The sequence below is a fragment of the Nycticebus coucang genome, chromosome 12, assembly GCF_027406575.1.
Source record: "Nycticebus coucang isolate mNycCou1 chromosome 12, mNycCou1.pri, whole genome shotgun sequence".
Classification (NCBI taxonomy): Eukaryota; Metazoa; Chordata; class Mammalia; order Primates; family Lorisidae; genus Nycticebus; species Nycticebus coucang.
In genome coordinates, this window is record NC_069791.1 from 45,672,044 (window position 1) to 45,694,777 (window position 22,734).

General features: G+C 42.9%; 1 protein-coding gene across 1 annotated transcript in view; it reads left to right on the forward strand.

Annotated features, from left to right (window-relative positions):
- GRIN2B (glutamate ionotropic receptor NMDA type subunit 2B) overlaps nt 1-22,734 on the forward strand; it is a 474,878-nt gene that overhangs the window by 144,790 nt on the left and 307,354 nt on the right. Inside the window, exon 2 of the mRNA XM_053557785.1 lies at nt 434-862. Within this exon, the coding sequence (XP_053413760.1) occupies nt 452-862 (411 nt within the window). The 5' untranslated portion in view covers nt 434-451. The remainder of the gene's footprint in view (nt 1-433; nt 863-22,734) is intronic.

The window sequence follows — 22,734 nt, forward strand, 5'->3', positions numbered from 1 at the left end:
GCCACTGAAGAATGGTGGCTGTGGTCTGTTGCTTGCCTGCTGTCCCTCAGCTGAAAGAACAGTTCAAGGGTGGGTTGTGGCAGGCGTAAAGTAGCAACAGAAGGCACCCTCCTGGGGACTCCCAAGTGTGTGCTCTTGGCCTGGCCGCTGGACCACTTGCATCCACTTTTCCTCTTTTGCCTCTGTAGCTGCTGATGGCTATAGAAATAGCACCTTTTATTGTCTTACTCAAGATTTCAGAGGCCTTTGAAAGTTTCCTTTTCCCTCATTTTGGAGCAAACACCAGAGGTGAGAGACTGGTCTAGTAGAGAGAAGGTGGATGTGATGATCAGTGGATGGAGAGCAAGTCCTTGCCTTGCAGCGTCCAGCTTTTCCAAAGACAGGCATACAGTGTGGGTCCCATCTTAACCTTTCTCTCTCTTTGTTCTTTCAGGGAGTCGACGAGTTGAAGATGAAGCCCAGAGCAGAGTGCTGTTCTCCCAAGTTCTGGTTGGTGTTGGCTGTGCTGGTGGTGTCTGGCAGCAGAGCTCGTTCTCAGAAGAGCCCCCCCAGCATCGGCATTGCTGTCATCCTCGTGGGCACTTCCGACGAAGTGGCCATCAAGGATGCCCACGAGAAAGATGACTTCCATCATCTCTCCGTGGTGCCCCGGGTGGAGCTGGTAGCCATGAATGAGACTGACCCAAAGAGCATCATCACCCGCATCTGTGATCTCATGTCTGACCGGAAGATTCAGGGCGTGGTGTTTGCTGACGACACAGACCAGGAAGCCATTGCACAGATCCTCGATTTTATTTCAGCCCAGACTCTCACCCCCATCCTGGGCATCCACGGAGGCTCCTCCATGATAATGGCAGACAAGGTAACAGGGGCTGCAACTGACAAGAGCTGGGGGCTTGCATTGAGGACTAAATGATACATTTGTTTTAGTGCCAACTATGGTTTGCCGATGGAGGGACCAGAATGTATTGGGAGTGCAGATAGACCAGGAATTAGTCTAATCATGTGAAGATGAAAGCTAGGGCAAGAGGCTTGTGTCTAGAAGCTCCTATAGTTTTCAATAGCTTTGTGTGTCTATTTGTTTGTAAATAGACTTCTGAAATGACTAAGAGATAAATGTTGATGCTTGTAGCTCTGTGGTGCGTTTTCTTCAAATATGTGTATTAATAGCACCTTCAAAACTTCAAAATAAGGCATACTCTATTATTCCTGAGTATTACATGTTCTTCCCCATACTGGTTTTAAGACTATAAAAAGAAAAATCCCCTGAGGCAGGGGATTTCTCTCCTTGAAGATAGAGACAAATATCATAGGGATTCTTGCTGAGAAATCCGTGCTTGTCACATGTGTTGATTTGCACATTCAGATAGATTTTAATCCATGGAGCCAGTAGCAGCTTTTTTTCCCTCGTGCTTAGATTTGAAAGTGTTGGTTCTTAAGCTTGGTCACACACTGGAATCTCATTAGCGGCCTGGGCTTAGGGGGGCAGAGGAGGGTCTTACAATCTCCTCAGGTGATTCTCCCGTGCAATTATGATTGACAACACTGTTTTAAAGTCTCAGACAAATCCTAGCCTCTCCTGCATGAATGTTAGATGAATTGTTGTATGACTAATTACACTCTGACATGGGTGCTTATTCTCTGACGGCAGATGAAGTGTTTTACTTTATTGTTGTGTTCTTTTTACATGTTTTAAATCATTCAGTTATTTTACCTTGATTTATGGATTATTATTCATTTGCTTAGACACAGTAAGTCTAACATATGCGTTTTCATTTACAGTCATTCATATCTTAGAAGGATTCATTTTGCCCTAAGTATAACATTTATTTTTTTTCATCATTTTGGGTTTTTAATATTGTCATTGTCATCTTATACTTCTTCTCACCACTTTCAGAAATGATTTTAGTTTTTTATTTAAAAGACATACTGTGGGGTTAATGATATTTATATACACCTTAGAACCTAGCCCGGACACCACAAACATGCTATTTTACCATTTGAGAACCGCTCCAATGCAGTTGGCTTAGCAGAGACTAAGGTAACCTTGCGTGACCACCATCGCCACCTGTTGGCTGCAGGCAGAGATGACTCGCTTCTCTTTCAGAGCTTCCTTCAGCTTAGGAAAGGTCAAGTTGAAGTGTTAAGTGGAGAAATTTCAGTGTCTATTTACGGGTGCAGGTACAGATGAAAGGAAACAAATGCTGGCATGAATAGCCTGTGGTAATGGAAATGGGAGAAACTTAAGCAAAATGGAAAATGTAGACTGACCATGACAAAATCATTGAGTTTTGCTTCAGGTAGATTTTGTTTTTTAAGACACAATATCCTTACCAAATTATATTAAGTATTTTATTTTAACAGTGTTATTTTGAAAGCACAATTTGGCATTGAAAGAATGATAACACAGGTGAGAGTCATATTTTAAAACCCTAAACAAGTGTGTTTTGAGAGTGTACTTACTTTAAATCAAAGTAATTTATTTTGAGAGTGTAACAGGTAAAAATGATTATGCTTTTTGTTCACAAGGGCTATTGTGCAGCCCATATTATTTATCTCCAGTAAAAAAGATTATGCCTAAACTGGTTGGCTGTTTCTCTCTGGTACCCCTCACAAATCCACAACATCAATATAAAAGTGTGAGGTAGGATGCAGACCATGGGCAGGCTGAAAACTCTTTTGTCCACCGGTGTTTCCTAGGTGCTTTGAGAGTGAGTACCATATGCTGGGCACTCAGCGCTTTGCATGCATTATCTTATTGAATACTCTAACTACCCAGTGAGCTAAGTGGTATTGTTTCATTGCTATTTTACAGGTGGGGAATCCGAGGCTCAGAAAGGTTAAAATAATATATCAAAAGTGCTGTAGCTAGTAAGTGGCAACCAGGACTTTAACACTGGTTGCTGGCTCCAAAGGCCAAGTGCTCTATCACCTCTTAAGCAGATGATGAGGTTCGTGAAGGTCTCATCTGTCTTCTCGTCCTCTGTTACATAGCATTGTGGGGAATGCATCTGACTGAAAGTGGATCTGTCACGTGATTCATAAGCAGGCAATACTGGAATCTAATGATGAGCGAACATTAAAAAGGAAATAAAATGGTGGGGCTCTGAGGTATAGCACAGTTCCAGGGAGGGCCTTTTGGCCACTGCCTTCCAGGGAGAACTGAAGCCAGTAAGGTGGATTCTTCCACGGCAATATCGTAAGATCCTCTCTGGTCCCTTCTCCCTTCCTCTTTTTCTTGCTACCACACCCAAATATTCCATCTTATCCCATGTCTCTACTAAAAAAAGGGTGTGGGCAATGATTTTCAGATAACTTTCTCAAATAGCCTAAATATTGAATTGACTTTTGTCCTGAGAAGAGATTTTTAATTTTTTTTTTTTTTAATTTAAAGCAGTTTATTCTGAGTCAAATTTGAGGATCAAGATCTGGAGTCATACCCAAGAAGCCTTGAGCAAGTAGACTCCCTGTGGGGGGTCACAGTTTGGTTTTAAACATTTCAGGGAGACAGGAATTACAGGTAAAGTCATAAATCAATATGTGGAAGGCATACATTGGTTTGGCCTGAAAAGATGGGACATCTCAAAGGGAAGCTTACAAGTTAGAGGAGGGTTTAAAGATTCTTGAGCTGACAATGGCTGAAAGAGAGTCCAATAGACCAGGAATCTATGAAAAGGAACGGCTAAGATAGAGGTCTGTTAATCAGAGGCAAACTACCTGGTGTGTGCCCACATCCAAGTGGTTTGTTGTGTATATTGAGGATCTATCTACAGATGTGTCTTGCACAGCACGAGTTTTTAAAAAGGAAGCAGCAGGAGGAAAAAGAAGAGAAAAGGTTGTCCTTATAATGGGATACCCTGGAAATCTGGGGGCTTGGTCACAGGTTACATGCTGAATGGTAGTGACAGAGGAGGTTGTAACAGGAGCCACATGGACTCCTAGGAGCTGGACAGAGGAGTATTCACAGGCCTGAAGGATTTGCGTGGAGGCAAAGTAAAAGAATTCCCCAGATCTCAGAGAAATAAACCTTTGAGGCAAGTTTCAAAAATAGAACACTGCAAAACTAAGGCCAGGTTTGTTTGTTTTAAACAGAAGTTTATTTTTAGGTGCCATACGCATATTTTACAAACATGGAAAGAGGACACACAGTTTGACAACTGTGAGGTGACAATGGGGCAATAGGACGAAATAGCTAAAAGTGGAAAGGATGCAGAATGTTTATGACATGGAGCTTGAGGCCGGGTGCGGTGGCTCATGTCAGTAATCCCAGCACTTTGGGAGGCCCAGGTGAGCAATGGCCTAAGCTCAAGAGTTCAAGACCAGCCTGACCTAGAGTGAGACATGTCTCTAAGAATAGCCAGGCATTGTGGCAGGCACCTGTAGTCTCAGCTACTCGGGAGGCTGAGGCAAGAGAATCACTTAAGCCCAAGAGTCTGAGGTTGCTGTGAGCTTTGAGGCCACAACACTCTATCAGGGGCAACAAGTGAGACTCTGTCTCCAAAACAAAACAAAACAAAACAAAAAACATGCACATATTTCAGGTATACAGTAACCATCCACGGATGGTAGATAAGCCTTCTGCCCATCTTCCCCCTTCTAAGGATAGTGGTAATTGCCAGTCTGTTTTAATTTATGTTTTTGTCGTTAGTTTGTTTTGAATAAAATCCACTTATTAAGTGCTCTTGTGGAAGATGCATTACAGGGATAAAGCCTCTGTCTTGGGAGGAGTTTTTGATGTAGGAAAGACAGCACTGTAAGACGGTGGGTGCCAGCAGAGGCATAGTTCGGCAGGTCAGCTTCTGGTCTGATGGCAAGCACTCACTTTTTACATGTGCTAATTAATCAGGAGAAACATTAATCAGTTTCCCAAAGGGGGGAAATGCTTTATACGATGGCAGAAAGAAGCCTGGGAGCTTTGCGGAGTAGAGCTGTTAAAAGCTCAGAATGTAGGGTCTGAACTGGTTTCCGGCATCACTTCCCAGATGTGGGAAATCTGGAGTAGTCACTAGTCTTGGGCTCTCAACTTCCTGGTCTGTGTAGTGGGTACAATAATATATCCATTACGAGGTTATTGGAGATTAAATGAAGTGATGAGTAAACAAGTGCTTTGCCAGTGTCCATGGCAGAGTGTTCAGCAAGTTAGGTTGAAGGTTGTGTGGAATAATTTGAGGAAAAGAGACTGTTTCATGATACAGGAAAAGAAGGAGAATTGAAAAGCATCACGGCATTGTGAAGACAACTCTGAATTGAAAAATAACCAGGAAAAAAGCTCAGGTGGAAATCTGGGGGGAGGGCTCTGACATGAGTGTAGGTCTTTGTCTTGCCCCACCAGAGAAGCTAAGGCTCGTGATATGGAAGCCTGTCAGAGCCAAGAAGGGCAGCCTCAATTAAAGAAAACTCTGACCAGAAGAGAACTGCTAGGCACTTGCAATAGAATGCTGTTTAGAATAGTAATGGAGAATGTTTAAAAATGTATGAAGTGCTTCTTGGCAGTTCCCCACCTGAGTATAAAGAACCTATTTTATTTTGCCTTGTTATAATTGCTTTTATTCTCCCTGAGATCTTGGATTTAAGATGCCCATCTGAATCCAAATAATGAACTAAAGCTAAATGTATTTCCATTTCTATCTAGGAGTTTCTCTACTGATTGTCTGAAATCTTCCTTGGGTTTTTGGATTTTAGCTTAGAAAGGTTAAGTCACTAATCCAGGATATCACAGCACACAATTAGCAAGGGGCCTGGGATTCAAATCCCAGACATACCTGTTGTGAAGCTTGTACTTTCTGTTATACGATTCTGCTTCACGAAACACTGAATTGAGAATTCTAAGTCCTGAGTTTTAGTCTCCATTCTGATGAGCTTTGGAAATTTGGGCAAATAAATCACTTACGCTACATGATACTCAGTTTATAGCTCAGAAGATAAAGTATATTTTGTTTTCTGCTCTACTCAACATTTTAAAGATACCATGAAATAATATATGTGGGAAAATTGGGAATGGTGCAAACAGACACTTTAGGTGAGGACAGTAAGTGTTGACAGGGAATGACAGAGTAAATGACAACTGTTTGGTCACCAGCATTAGGACCAATGAAAATGGATTGGGCAGGAGGTGGAAGAGTCAACAGAAAGGTGAAAGATTTGGTACGATCATGCGGGTAGATGCAAGATCCAACCAGTAATGATGCAAGAATGGAAGAGAAAGGGTGCATGAATAAAGGGCCAGGGCCTGGAAATAGGTGAGTTCCTCACTGGAGGATATGTAAAAATATTGTGGGAGTCTGTTGCTATGATTCCTGCCTTTCTAAATTGCTTGTTTGGGAATTGAAGCTTGAAATAGCACTCTCGTTTTCTTTTTTAAAAGAAATTCTTTATTTTTAATCATTACGGGTACATAATCTTCACATACATATGCATTTATAGGGTGCATATGATGTTTTGATACAGGCATACAGTGAGAATTAATCAAATTAGGATAATTGGGATATCCATCACCTCAGACATTTATCATGTTTTTGTGTATTAGGAACATTCCAATTCTACTCTTTCAATTATTTTTAAAAGCATATCCTAACTTCTTGTTGATCACAGTGATCAACAAATATTGTTGATTCTTCAAATATTCAAATATTTGAGAGAATATGTGCTAGCCAACATCAAACACATTGCACACAAACTGGTGGAGAGACCTGGAATCCAGACAGACGTGAGGGCTACATAGCAGCAAAGCTTACAGTGCCTTAGAGAGAGCTATCTCCCCATCTTCCTACAAACTATCGTTCTAGGAAGCAGAGAAAACTGGAGAGGAGAGAGCTCCAAGCAGGTAATTCGCTCTGGGCGAATATCGTTCATTCTTTCTAACCATCTAACTATATTTTTGCACCCATTAACCATCCCTGCTTTATCCTCTGTCCCCGGCTCCCCTTCCTGACCTCTGATAACTATCATACTCTCTCTCCATGAGGTCGATTGTTTTGAATATTTAGCTCCTACATATGAGAACATGCAAGATTTGTCTTTCTGTGTTGGCTTATTTTACTTAACATAATGCTCTCCAGTTCCATTCAAGTTGTTGCAAGTGGCAGAATTTTTTTTTATGGCTATAAAATATTCCAGTGTATGTAGGTACCACAATTTCTTTATCCATTGATAGACACTTAGGTTGGTTCCAAATCTTGGCTACTGTGAATAGTGTTGCGATAAATGTGGGAAGCACTCTCATTTTCTGTGCAGAGAGCCACATTTTGGAAGCACACTGGGGATAGGAAGATGGCCTTACATATCTTTGGTACCACCTTCTCCCTTTCTCCCCCCCTCCTATGTTACCCCCACCTTGCCTAATGGCAATGGGTTTAGAGATAGATGAGCCAGCTATCATGTGACACTGTGAATAGACTATTGCCTCCCCTCTGCTCACGTGGAATTTCCAGACTCAGCATAATTTTGAAACCAAGATGGCTGTCACGCATACCTTACCCTGTGCCTCTCTGCTAATTTCTGGTGTCTCTTAGTTTGCCTTGCTTTTAGTGGTCTGTGATATGCCTTGAGACAGAATTCAGGAACAAACCTTGGTGTTATAGCATTTCTTGGATGAGAAGAGTTAAGATACAGAGGTGGGAAAAGTGAGAGGGAAAAAGCTCATAGAGTATGCCACCTTCAAACCTTGGATGATGTTAATGAGGATTTTAATTCCTTTGCATCCTGTAAGGGAAATAGTCTTATTTCTTCTTTGTTGATGAGGGAACTGAATCAGACAGAGTTTATGTCCTTTGGCCAAAGCCACGTGGCTAGAACAATAGTGGGACGGGATCTGAGTCTAGGTGTACTTACTTGATTTCAGAACTTTTCCCCAGCCTATACCCTGAGGAAGTAAGAGTAAAAGAGTGAATTACCTCCTTGGAGCTCATTCTCTCCTCTCCAGTTTTCTCTGCTTCCTAGAGATAGTTTGTAGGAAGATGGGGAGACAGCTCTCTCTAAGGCACTGTAAACTTTGCTGTGACATAGCCTTCACGTCTGTCTGGATTCCAGGTCTTTCCACCTGTTTGTGTGCAATGTGTTTGACGTTGGCTAGCACATATTCTCTCTTAAAATTGGAGCTGTGATTTTCTTCAATGAGACTGGCTATTTGAAATTCAGGTACAGGTTTAATGTTTATAAAAACTGAAATTGCTTAGACATTTCAGGAAAGTGGCAATGTGTCTGTAAGAAGGCAGTGGCACCATGAGGAGAGGAGGCAGGCTTTGGAGGCAGCAGGCTTGAGTTCTATTCATTCCCAGCTACGTAACCTAGGCTGTACTTTACCAACTTTCTGAGCCTCAGAATCTGCACCTGTAAAATGGAAACAAAAATTACTCCTAGCTCAGAGTGGACAGTGAACTTTATGAAGCAGCGTGCTCAGTGCCTGGTGAGTAGTAGGATCTCAGTATATGTATCTTGTATTTTCATATAACAGACTTTATCTAAGTCCTTTCAGGAAAGTCGGATTCTATTTTTTCCTATTAACTGAAAGAGAAGAGCTTAGGATGTTAATATGCTTCCACTTTATACCTGTTGGATGAGCACTAGCTTAGCAGGTTCTACCTCTATGATGATGCAATTACTGACCATGACTTGATCAGACCTTGTCCAGATTTTCAAAGCAGAGACATACAGTGGTTTCCAAACTGATATACATGGCTTATAATCAATGAGGACAAATCAAGAACATTTAAAAAAGAACATAGCAGAATAAAATAGTATTTGAATCCAGGGTCATGCATAGATTTTGGGATGTATGTATGTATGTATAGACAGATAAATAGTAAATAATTAGATGAGGGAAATATTAAAGGTACTAGATAAGGAAGAGCAAAATGTTATAGCTACAGGAGGATAGTTATTTCATTAAATGTCACCAGCCATTTTTAATAGATTACATTGATACTGCTGAAAAATTCCTTGAATTATGATTTTTATGTCAAGAGCATATCTTTGTTACTCTGTAAGAGACTATTCTTCTTGCTTTATTCTTAGATGTTAGAGCCTCATTTTATTCAAAAATTATATTTTGATTCTGTAGTTTAAGGGCTCAGCATGCAGAAGAGTAACAATGCAGGCTATTTTTATTATACTTTTCTGAGGACAAAATGTTTATGGGTTATAATTTTACTTTACATGGGTAAAGAAGAGCTAATTGTTATAAGTCGTTAGGAGGTTATGTTGAGAAAGACTAACATTGGCTGATCACTTATTTTTGTGAAGCTCTGAGTTAGTCATCTTACATGAGCTATATATATAAAATATATTTAATGTTTTGATTGAATTTCTGAGGCATGTATTTTGTCTCCATTTTATAGACAAGGAGACTATAGGTCAGAGAGGTAGACTGTGTTGCCCAAGACCTCTCTCTTTAGGTAGTGATTTGTTCACAGCAGCTTAAGCAAATAGATATTTGTTGGTGTCTAATACAAAGAATCTGGAGATAGACCTCCTGGGGTGGTTCAGTGGCTGAGTGAGGTTGGGCTGACATCTGGGGTTCTGTTGGCAATTTTGTCATAGTTGTGAGGTGGCTACCCAAGCTCTAGGCATCATGCCCATGCTCAAAGAAGAAAAGAGGGGTGGGTGGATATTGGATCAGAAAAAGCCTTCCCCACATCCTTGATCTCACAAGCCCAAATGGTGTCATCCCTCCTAGGGATTCTTAGGAGACGTTTAGAAATATATAGGGTCTTTTTTTAGGTATCATAATCATTGGTGGGTGTGTGCATATGTGTGTGTGTACTACAGGCACTTGGAACCTGGAGACCAAGTGTGTTAAACTGCACATATGTGTTAGTGCCTTGTCAGGAATAGTCATTTACCCACATTATCAATTGTGCCCCCCTTTGAAAAACATCACCATAGCCCATACGTGTGCTCAGATCATTCCCGCATGAATAAGCAAACATGAAAGCTTTCCTCGATTCTCACTCTCCCTCCCTCCTTCTTTCCCTCCTTTTCTCAGTTAAGCCCCTTAAAGGGTAGTCTGAACTTGCCCTTTTCATGCTCTCATCTCTCACTTTCTCCAAAGTGCCAAATCTAGAGGACTTTTCAAGTTGTTCTTGACCTTTCATGGCACTGTACACCATTGACCCTTTTAGTGCTAGTCACAAAAATGAGGATGACAAGAGTAATTGGATTTGTTATAGACTCGGTGATGGTAGGAATGAGAAGGAGTGGAATTTAGAACATGGGTGGGTCATACAGGAAGCACTTAGATTGGGGCCCAGAGATTTAGAGAGCATATCTATATGGTCTGGACATACATATATGAGCCTCACTAGCGAGGAGAAGGCAGTCAAACCATGAGGGTGGATGAGATGGCTCAGAGTAGACCATGGGATGGGGAGAAAACTGGGCCAGGGCAGAGCTTTGGGGTACCTGAGCTTTGAGATACTACCACTTAAAGGAGAGATAGAGCAGGTGCAGATGACAGAGGAGCTAAGATAGAGTTACTGGAGAAATAAGAGAACAGGAGGCATAAGAAAAGAGAAAAGTTACAGAAACTGAGGGAGAGCTCTAAGAAGGGATTAGTTACCAAGTCTGGCCCCCACCCCTCCACGGTAATGGGGCCTTATTGGTTCTACTTTTGTAGGGTCTCTCCGATGGGTCCATGGGCTCCATGCATGCTGCATGCTGCAGTGACCCAAGGCCTGGCTCCTTCTCTCTTGTCTGCACTGCCTCTTGGAAGCTTACCTGTGATTCATTAGGAACCCCAATCTGATTGTTCACATTTTCACTTAAAACTCTGCACTGGCTTCCCACAGCTTGGAATACTGCATGCTTTTTGATCTGATCCCAGGCCACCTCTCCAGGATTTCTCTTAGCCTCCCCGCCCTTGAGCAGTCATGTCAAGTCACACTGAATTATTTACAGCTCCTTAAATGGTCCTGGCTGTTTTACATCTCTATGCCTTTGCTTATGCCACCTCATCTCCTTAGAATGTCCTCTTCCTTGTCCACCCAGAAATACCTACTCACTTTTCAAGAGGTGTCGTGGTACTTCTGCGGTGAACCCTTTTCTGAATTCCATCTTCACTGAATTTACTAATTCCCTTTTTGCCTGTGCTCTGTTTGGGCTTTTATTATATCTTGTCTCATTTCTAGGTCTTTCTCCCTTGCTATACAAAGGCTCGTGTGGATCAGACCTATGCTTTAGTGAGGTTTGACTTCCTAGTGTCTGGTACATAGTAGCCACTAACTTTTATTAAACAATTCACAGTCATTACACTGCACTGTATGGGTTATATGGTGGTTCCCAAAGAGGTGTGTCCATGTTCTAACGCCTGTAATCTATAAAGGGGACCCTATTTAGAAAAAGAATCCTTGAAGATGTAATTGAGTAAAGGATCTTGTGATGAGATCATCTCGATTTGGGTGGGCTCTAAATTTAATGACAGATGTCCTTAGAAGAGACGGAAGAGGATACACAGACCCAGAGGAGAAGGCTGTGCTAACAGGCAGAGTTTGGAGTTATGGAGCCACAAGCTAAGAGAGCCCCCAGAAGCTGGAAGAAGCGGGAGAAATCTCCCCTAGAGCCTTCAGAGAGAGTATGACCCAGCTGATAGCTTGACTTTAGGATTCTGGCACTCCAGAGCTGACAGAAAATACATTTCTGTTGCTTTTAGCCACTGACTATATAGTAATTTATTGCAGCAGCCTCAGGAAACTAATATACATACTATAGTTAAGAGTCAGAGTTCTGGAATCTTACTGCCACACTCACCATTAACTGTGTGACCTTTGGCAAATTGCTTAACTTCTCTGAGACTTAGTTTACTCATTTATAAAGTAGTCATTAAAAAAAAATAGACCTTATTTCTCAAGATTATTAAGTAAGGTTGTTGCAATTACTTAGAAAAGGCCTGGCAAATAGTAGGGATCAGTAAGTGTGAAGTATTTAGTAAGTCACTTTTGACTAAATGAATGAGATAAACAGAAATGTAAACCATTGACAAGATGATCTTGAACTCACCTAGCTCGATGGTAACTGGCATGCACTTCTGGTGCCCTACCCAAAGGTGGCTCCCTGCGTCTCTGGTGCTCCCCAGGCCCAGATAAAGAGGAAAGTGTGAAGCGTCAGGGTTCTCTTTAGCTGTTCCAGCCCGGAGGCCCTTGGTGGGACTGGGGTCAGTGAGGTTTGCCTTTCAGCCCCACAAGTTCCCTTTTTGGTCTCCCCTCTCTTTGTTTTTGTTTCTGCTTGCTTGTTTTATGTTCATGTGTGTGAGCATGTGTGTGCGGCTGTTTTCAAATATGGCTGCTGATATCTTTATGCTTTCCAGAGGGCACATCTCACCTGGGGCTCCCCTCCTGACCCAACGTCCTTATGCTTTTTTTTTTTCTTCCCTACCCTAAAATCAAAACTTCTTTTTTTCCCTCTTTATTCCCTTTCATTTAATACTTTATAGTCCAGACCACAACTGTAAATCATCAAAGTAGTGTTTTTATTAGCTCTCTGGGCTGCTAAGTGTTGTGAGGGCATATGGACTATGTCTCTTTCACTTTTGTATCTCCAGAACCTAACATACGGCTCGGCACGTAGTAAGCCCTTAATACACATTTATTAAGAGTATGGATGAATTAATTATATGGAGGGCAGTATATGTCAGTTGTAATTAAGAGAAATTTATTTTAAACTCAAATGAAAATGTCTGGTAGGATAATCTCTCTGACTCCTGGCAAAGTACATTCCTTATGTCTTCTGTACTGCTGTCTCCATCCCTCTTCCCTTCCTCATAGATGTAAGGGTCAGATACCAGCAATCAACAAGCTGGCATTCTCATTTAGAGTTATAACATTCATGTCATTTTATTTCTAGCAGACAGACGTGAAAAGCCTATCTCAGGTTAGAAGGGAGCAGAGTCAATCTTTGATCATGTAAAACATTTCGGTGCCAGTGATAATCTAGACTTTCTTAGCCTTCTTTTGGAAGAGGGAGCAGAAAGAAGTAAACATTTTTAAAAGTTTTGAAAAATAAACACGTGTAATTCATATGTCATGCTAATCAGTGAGATATCACCCAACTACAGTGATCAATGCATTTGAGTTTCCAATAGTGGTAGTAAGACATTTGGTAACTTCCTTTAGCAAGCCATATCCTTTCTCTTTTATTTGTTTATACATTCAAAAAATATCTATCTATTAGGTATCAGGAACTGTTCATGGTCCTGGAGGCATAGTAAAAAAAAAAAAAAAGACATGTTGTCATGGAACATTAAGTGACAAAAAACAGGCACATCAATTAAATTATATTCTTTTAGGTCGTGGTAGATGCTTTAGTGAAAGTTGCAGGAAGGGGTATTGGGAGCTATTTTAGTTAGGGTTGTCAGGGAAGGCCACAGAGGACGCACTTGGGATTTGTATGATGAGAAGGATCAAGACACGTGGTGACCTGAGGGGCAGCATTTGGGGGGAGAGAGCAGCAGGTGTGAAGGCCTTGAAGTGCAAACATATTCTTATTGCTGTTTTTTCCTGATAAGCAGGAGGAAGATCAGCATAATTGATGTTGAAGAGGTGCTCTGGGGGACAGATCACATAGGGTCTGAGAGGTCTGGCATGTCATTGGGTGTTTTTCTATTTATTCTGGGCATAAGAAGGGAGTGATGTAACTGGATTTAACATCTCTGCAGACGCAGGTAGCATAGCGTGGTGGAGGGACCAGGGGCCTTGGAGCCATTTTGAGTTTGGGGTTCACCTTTCAGAAGCTGGGTGACCTCCTGCCATGTGTGACTTCTGTGATTGGTTCTTCTCTTATCTTTATGATGTAGTTGATACTCACCAACCTCAAAGAGCTATTAGGAAGATTAAACAAAGTCACTCATTACTCTGCTAGGTGCACACCTGGTTTTTTGTTTTTGTTTTTTAGACAGAGTCTGACTATGTCACCCTCGGTAGAGTGCCATGGCATCACAGCACACAGCAACGTCAAATTCTTGGGCTTAAGCAATTCTCTTGCCTCAGCCTCCCAAGTAGCTGGGATAACAGGTGCCTGCCACAACACCTGGATATTTTTTTTGTTGTAGTTGTCATTGTTCAGCAGGCCCAAGCTGGGTTTGAACCCACCAGCCCTGGTGTATGTGGCTGGCGCCCTAGCCACTGAGCTAAGGGCACTGAGCCGCACACACCTGGTTTTGAATAAATGGCTGCTATTCTTGTTCCTACTAGTGTTGAAGTATAAATTCCTCTTGATTCAAGCATTCTTTCCTTCTGATAGATCTCTGGATTATGCAGGGTTGATTTTATTTTGCTGCTTTTACAAAATTTGTTTATAAACTTGCAAACAAATTAGCAAAGCAATGTAGGCAGTTAGAAGCTGCCTCTTCTTTTGAGCTGTTAAGAGTCCCGTGCACCAGTGTCCCTTGGCCATTCCTGGATTTGTGTCTACATTAGCTGCAGGTGGGTATTACTTCCCCCGCTCCCAAAGGGAGGTGATGGCACAGGGAATGGAACAGCAGGGCTGAGATTTTGAGGTGAGGGTTGTAGGCGTTGAGAGTGGGAGGCAGTGTGACGGCACAAACAGCCAGGGGGACCTGTCTTAAACTGAGGATTCTTGGCATGCCCCCAGGTCCTCCTGGCCTGCTACATGTGTATTGGATACATTCTGTTGCCTTGGCTACAAAGTTGTCCTGAGTTATAGAGAGCAACAGCCTTTAACCTTTCAGCATCATGTTGCTAGGACAGCAGGCTGCCTGGCGGTTTCTGCACGCCACTGCCCACGCCTCCTGCCAACTTATTTCTGTGGCCTTCCATCTGCATCACTCCACTTCTTTCCCCCCATAGTTCTACTGTCTGCAGACTTCTTCCAGCTCCCCCCTGACCTTTGCCTTTTATTCTCTTACCATTCTCATTGCTCTCATTAAAGCAAATATTATAAAGCCTCCAAAAATAAAACCGTTTGACATAATCATTTGAGAGGAAGGTGGGAATGAAGGAGTTTTAAAAAAACAGCAAGAGAGAGGGAAAGAAACTTGGTAGAATTTATACTTTATCATAGTGTATGGCTGTATGGGCAGTGGTTCTTAAACTGACGGGACTTCAGAATCAACTGGGGAGTTTTTCATTATTTTATTATTACCATTATTTTAATATACGTTCTCTGGCCCCATAGCCAAGGATTCTGATTTTATTCTGATTTGGGGCAAAGCCCCACTGATGGCTGCTTTTATAAACTTCCCTTTAGGGATTCTGAGATACCACCATGTTTGGGAACCACCAGCAGGTAGAACATGTCATGTTTCAGCTATAAAGTTTGTGATGGGCCAGGATCGATCATTGAGCTTTCTTTTGATGGCTCCCAGTGTAATACATTTGCATGGATGCTTAGTAAAGATTAAGGAGGAGGAAGAAGAGTTGGAGAAATATGGGAAGAAGCTACAGGAGCAGAGGAGGAGAGGAACAGGAGGAGAAGGGAGTGGAAATTGTGAACACAAGGAGGGGCAGTGGATGGGAGGTGGTGACAGTCGGACACCAGTGCTGGTTCCGTGACTCCCTTGTCTCTGATTTTCGGCTGGAGTGTAGGCTCAGAACGGAGTTAATCAGCTAAACTTGATTAGCATGCTCTTTTGCATTTGTTTTGCATCCTGGATTTGCCCCGGTTGGTAGGAGTCTCTGGTGGGCTTGGATTTGGAGTTATAGGAGAAGTTGGCTTCGCTCTGTTCAGTGCCACTCGGCGCCCAGGGCTGCTCTCTGGGTGAGATGGCACTTTGCCTGCACTGAGCCAACTCAACCCTGAAAGGAGATGTAGGGCTCAGGCAGCAGTACTGTTCTCCCTTCTTATAGACAGAGAAACAGGATCAGAAAGGGGAGTAGCTGGTCATTCTCTCACACCGGTCTTGGCCGTATGGAGACCGGAACCCTTCTCTGAGTGACCGTGAAGTCTGTGGATTTCACCAAGGTGCTGCTTCCTTTGCTCATGAGCACTTTTGTTTGTTCAGTCTTCTTGGGACATCTAGCATTTAGCCAGGCAGTGGGATATCCCAGCCATCCAGACAGAGCCAAATGGAACTTAGGCAAAGGTGATTCCTCCCTTTTCCAGTCAACCTTGACTAAGACCTAAACATTCAGAACAACAGAGCAGGTGAATGAGTGAGGAGAGTGGGGTGCGAGACATGAGGAGGAAGGGAAAGGGAATTAGAGGAGACAGGGGCACAGGGAGGTCCATTCCCAGGCTGCTGGGGCCGGGGACTGCGGCTGCAGATGAACTCTGGTCCCTCCAAATTCTGGACTCAGGTCAAGAGTGCGCCTGGATCCTCAAGCCCAGAACACTTGAAGGGCACGTTCTAGGATTTGATTCTTGGATCAGATCAAAGCCTTCACTGACATTTCTGGAACTGGGGGATTTATTTGTCTACCTTGGTAAGTGCTAGGATGAAATATAATCAATCTAAGGGCTAGGATTCTGTCAGTAGATGAAAAGTTGACATAGAAGGAATTGTCCTGGATGGCTGTAATCCTGGAGAAGTCTTGTTCTTCCTGCTTCTTAGAGAATCAGCTGTAAGTGCTCTTACCCTGGACCAAAATCCTTGCCTGTTACTAGTGGTGGTGCCCAAAGACTGCTCCCCCCAGCTCCCTCTTCAGCCCCTCCTGTTGCACCTCTCTTTTCTCTGGGCCTTCAGCACCTGCTCTTCTTGTTGTCTTGTGATGATCTGAGGGCTGTATGTATGCAACAGTGGTATTCAGGTGTGTGAAGATCTGTCAGGGTGATGGGACAGCTGTCTTGGTGGGCTCAGGTGGTACACATGAAGAGTAAATTTATCACACATTGTGCTCACCCTTCCAGAGGGAGGGAGCCCCTATATTTCCTCCCTTCATGATGAGACTATACAGAGTGTGCAGGTGCACTCAGTACATATTTGTCTGTAATGATAGATCCTTTGAAATCAGATGGGAACAGGCCATATGCTCTTGGAAAAGGTCCTACATTACAAGGTGGGATGGATGAGTGAGATGTGTTTTTGCAAGTTCTTTTTATCTCTAACATCTGTGATCCTGTGAATAATTCTCTTCCCCTTGGCCCTGGTTGGCTGCTTGCCTGGAGTCTCTGCCAGAGCCTTCTCCCCACCACCCCTCTGAATGGTGATCACAGAGGGACCCCATTCTGGATGGATGGGTCTGGAAGCCAGAGTTGGTACTGAAAGCAGGAAAGAAGGTCCAAACCCTGGAATCAGAGCCCAGGGATAGAGGAATTTAGGCAGGAAGTGTGAATGCAACAATTTCCAGAACCAGCAAGGAGAAGAGTGGGGAACAGAGGGCTCAGACCAACATAGCTGAAGTTGTCCAATGTGGTGACAACAGCAGCAAGTTCAGTTTCACTCATTTAAGCCATGGATGCTTTTCTAGGCCCAAACACGGGCACTGGACCTAAGACAGGGCTGCTCTGCAGGGAAGAGGGAGGGTGGTGGCTAGAGTCTCGGTTCTCTCACTGCCTGCCTGCCATGTCATTTTCCTAGACATCTAGCCTGTCTGTGTCAGAAGAAGCTCAGAGATAGCAAACTTTTCTTGTGAATGTCCTGCTGTCTGATCAATGTTACTATCTGAGACTAAATTGGTAGCTAATTTTACCAAAGAAAGAAATGTAGCCATTTGGTCATATAGTTTCTATGCCCAAGAGGAAGTCCCATTGGCCAATGAAAGGGAAGAATTGATCACCCTGTGAGTAGTTATTGGTGTCATTTCAGTTCAATCTGAAAGACGACTAGTGATGGTCATGAAAGCTTCTCCATAGAGCAGAGAGGGGGATGATAACACGGTTCTGCCCTCTGGATGCTCTGGCAGAAGGACACTTTCTCTCTATTTGTTGAATTCTGCTTTTGAGTTCTCTTTGGTCCGAGAGAGGCTACCTAGCCCTAACATTGGTGGCATCTGATGCTTCCAAGAGTTGCAAGTACCTGGAGCTGGGATTTTGTCTGGGAAGGCAGCATTAGGGCTTGGAACTTCCAAATAGCAACCATGGCTGCCTTTGCCATCTTGATTTTGGTGCTCAGCCCTGAGGAAAGTTATGCAGTTGGAAAAGAATATGCATTGAATCCTTTTTGTTTTATTCTCCTCTCCCACGTTTCTTTCTCCCCATTGATACTTCTACCTCCCTGAGTGGTCCAGTGCCTTTTTTCTGCCCTGTGGCTGCGTAGAAGACTTCTGCCTGCCACACACATGCACCTGCTCTCCCCTGCAGTGCCCAGTGCTGGGGCTTCTCCACGCAGCACTGTATGAATCTGCTGTGGGTCTATCTTCCATGTGGCTCCCTAGTATTTCGTGTTTCATTTCAAATTGTGGAGACTGTGTATCAAACTAAGTTCTTGGGGTCCAAATAGACACTGAGTGATATTTTAACTCAGTGGAAAAAATTTGTAATGCTGGGATTTCAGCCACAGGGGACCATGTATTAAAACAGGTTTCAACCTGTAGCATAGTGGTTACAGCGCCAGCCACATACATCAAAGTTGGTGGGTTCAAACCCGGCCTAGGCCAGCCAAACAACAATGACAACTGCAACTAAAAACAGCCAGGTGTTGTGGCGGGCACCTGTAGTCCTAGCGACTTGGGAGGCTGAGGCAAGAGAATAGCTTAAGCCCAGGAGTTTGAGGTTGCTGTGAGATGTGATGCCACAGGACTCTCCTGAGGGCAATACAGTGAAACTCTGTCTTAAAAAAAAAAAATGAAAACAAACAAACAAAAAAATAGAAGGTACTGTCCTGACTGCCACAAATCAGCCCTTTTAGGGGAGCCTCACCAATGCTGGCCTGAGGTGAGGCTCTGCTGAAAGGCTTTGCTGCAAACGCAAACGCTGAAGGTGGCCACTTGCTTGAGGAGGGGTCAGCTGTGCTCAGCAGAGCAGGAGACGGTTCTGCTCTGGAACCTTGGAGAAAATTTTGTCTAGTAAGGTAGAGGACCAGAGGATCTCATGCTAGGAAGCTGCAGAGAATGAAGTGTAAGAGGGAAACCTGCATTCTTCAGTGAACTCTGAGGATTTCCAGATTGCTTTAACCTTCCACCCTGGAGAGAGGGCTTCACCCTACTGTCTGCATGAAGAACACTGAGCCGCCTTCCCTGCCTGCCTTGACCCGTCACTGTGCGTGGCTCCTGATTTGTCCGTTCTGGTCCTGACTGCTCAGATTCTCCTCTTCTCTGTCCTCCCTTCCCTCCTCCCTCCTGCCCTTCATCTCATTTCTGTTTTGTGTTCCTCTGCCCTTCACCCGCCGTGTCCCCTGCCCGTCTCCTGTGACCCAGTCTTCTGTGTGACTTACACTTTCTGTGGTGCACACACCACCATCATGCTTCATCCTGTCAGTGCAGAGGCCCCTCCGTGGCCTACCTGTGTACCTGGCATAGTTAAAAGTTCCCGGGTGGTCTGCTCTTGGCTTTCGGAGCTGTCAAATGCTGGCTTTATCATCCATGGCGAGTTAGTTCAGTTGGTCAGAACTCAGCATTTAACCAGGCCACTCAAGGACACGTGCCCTATCTCCATAGGACCCGTTCTCTCTCTTCCAGTCTGGGTCTCGTGGCCATCTGGGTGAGGAGCTAAGGCTACATTAATGCTAATTTATTGATAAGATATATCACTAATACAATAATATATATTTTTAGATTAAACTTTTTGTTTCTAGATCATCGCAGATTTGTATTTTGTAATTTTATAAGTCTAAGTCGAATTTAAACTCAATATAATAAAATTCAGGCCCAGACAGACCAGGATTTGGATTCCGTTTCTCTTCCTTCTTATTGGTAGTTCCATGCCCTTGTCCTGCTGAACTCTTCTGTGCCTCAGTTTCCTTAGCTGTGCAATAAAGAAAACAGTAGAAACTGGAACAGGTGTTTGGCCTCGTTCAGCCTCCTCTGCCTGCACTTTTTCTCCCCCTCTCTTGTTTGTAAGCCTATTTTGTTAAACTGCTTTTCATCTTAATCATTCTTTTATTTTTAACCAACATTTCTAGGAATCCCCCCTTTTCTTATCCCAGGTTTGCGCTTCTCTTTCCATTTTCCTGAATGTCAGCTTTGTCCTTTGTCCTCGTTTTCAGTTTCTTGCCTTTTCCTTCATCATCCCCCGCCCTGGAATCTTCACTTTCTTTATACGTCTGTTTCCTGATCCATTACCTCCATCGTTCACTGTTTCTGGGCCCTTCATGGCTTCCGGGAGAATGTGCAGCTCTTCATTATTTATAAGCATGGGAGAATAATTACAGAAATGATTTAATTACTTTTTTCACATAGATTCTAGCAGCATCTCTGGACTAGATGGTGGTGGAGTAAGAGAGTGTCAGTGTGCACCCTCAATATGAGAAAAAGAATTTGTTTGGATGCATTTGAGGTGAGAATGCAGCTGTAAAGAGTCTGTAGAAGTTTTAATCACATCTATCAAATCAAATGGGGGTGGGGGGGACCCAGCAGGCAATTATAGGCAACTGGGATTGTGGATAATGGGAGGTGTATGTCATTAGTATATGAATTGGAGGGAAAAGGAGGTTGGGCTAATTATCATTCTTTTAAAATAATTTGGATCTTACGGGCAATCTAGTGGATGGAATGCTGCAATTCACTGTTTAGGAACTTTATTCCCCTTTGGGCTACTCCATAGTTTGAATGGAAATTTTCATTCAGTAGAGTGGGTGTGATGGGGCAAAGAGCTTAGACTCAACTGCCAAGTCAGGAGGACTCTGCTTTGCTATCTATCAGTATAACTACTTGACTTTGGGCATGTCCCATAATCTCCCTTGGCCTCTCTCTCTCTTTTTCTAATCTGAAAATGAAGGGGTTGAGATTTGTAATCTATTCAAGAGGTTTCTGATATGATATCTACTAGAAGAGGGTGTTGACCAAAGGAAAGGTGAGCTAATGAATAGAAGAGAAGCCACCAGAAATGCACAGGAGTCAGGGTGAGTCAATGAAAAGTAAATAAAGGCAATGAGGAACACTGTTAAAATATAAGGATATGTGATCAAATTATGAATTTTTCAACTGCATCCTTGCTGAACAAATTTTGAGATTTGGTATATAGAGCATTGCAGAGAGAAAGTTGTAGCTCTTTATTACATGCAGTGGGGGAAAGGAAAGGAAGTTCCAAGAAAGAGCACCCTATTTTCATTCCCACTCATCCCTGCACAGAAATGGGAATGAACATGATATCTTGCTGTACACTCTGTCAAAGGCCTTTCAGTCTGGGAGCATCTCAGAGACGAGTCCTGAGAATAACACACTTACTTTGCAGTAGAAGACACTGAGGCCAAGGAAGATTAAGTGACTTGCCTTAGGCCACACCTCAATTCTCTCCTGGAGTTGGCCTACTTTTCTAGATTACAACATCAGTCTCTGGTAGGACTTTAACTTCTGCGAAATATCAATCCTCTCTAGTAGTTCATAGTGTAGCAGAAAATATGACATAATGAATTGCTGTCTCTCGACCCTCCTGACTAGAGGTGAAGACAAGAGCAAATTGAAATTAGAACTGGGATTGGGCACAGGATATGACATTTTATGTTGCTTGAGATAATTGATCAAAAGCATACTAACAAATATCTTAGATATTAATAACAAGTACATGGTAATTAAAGAATTTTTTGATCATATATGGTAGAAAATCTATTTATTTGGGGTTATATAAACTTTTGATAACGATAGGCTGGCAGATGGAAAGCAAATCAGGATAAAGTAAATTCTATGTGGGGAAGAGTTTTCAGTGATTAAAGGCAACTTTAGAAACTGAGGTGTCCCAACTACTCACAGGTCAGAGATAGCTCTTTCCTTTTTCTCCAGAAATGGTACTCTGAGTTTATTCCTTTTATTTCTCATCTTGAAGCATTGCCCTGAGAAACTAAGGAAAGAAGGACTCAAGGCTGCAGGGCAATTTGTGTGCATCCAAGGGATTCAGACTGAAGCACAGGGAGACATCAAGAAAGAATGAAAAGAGAGAGAAGTCAAAAGAGAGATCAGGAAGAAACTCCATAGTATATAGTAGAACCTCTGTAAGTTGACCACCCAAGGGACTGTAACAAACTGGTCAGCATATGGTGGTGGTCAACATAAGGAGCTTGACCTACTATACTGATATGTACATGTGTGGTCTTTGAAAATTAGGTCAACTGAAGGAGGTGGTCAATGTATGGAGGTGGGTCAACTATGGAGGTTCTACTGTATATGGCTGGAGGGGGGAGATAAAATAACCAAATCTTATATTTGGAATGTTTTACAGTTTTCAAAATAAGTGTATATACTTTGTGTTAATTTGATACCTGTAACAACTGTGTAAGATGGAAAACCGAAACTCAGGTTTGTCTCTCTGGAAAGAGGAGATAACTTTAGATACTATGCCCATTGTCCCCATAAGCCTCTGAGAAGTTAAATGATATATCAAAGATAGGGGAGTTATAAGTGGCAGAGCCAGGACTGGAATCTAAATCTTTTGATCCATAATTTAGTGCCTGTGGGAAAAGAGAATTATGTACACCATTTTGAAGCCTGTTGAATGCCGAGGAGTGATGGGCAGCATCAGGTTAGCATGGGGGAGTGAAGCAGAATGCAAGAATCTATGTAGACCTTAGCTGGTGAACTTCAAGTTAAGTGAAGAGTTTAGGTAGGCCTAGAGAGGATCAAGAAGTTGCAGAGAAGAAAGAGAAGCTGTGGGCATGTGCTTCAGAACCTATACATATTGGAAAGGTTGGGCAGGGTCTAAGGTGGGGAACTCATGGGGAAGGGCCCACATAGAGAAATTTCCAAGACAGAACAATAA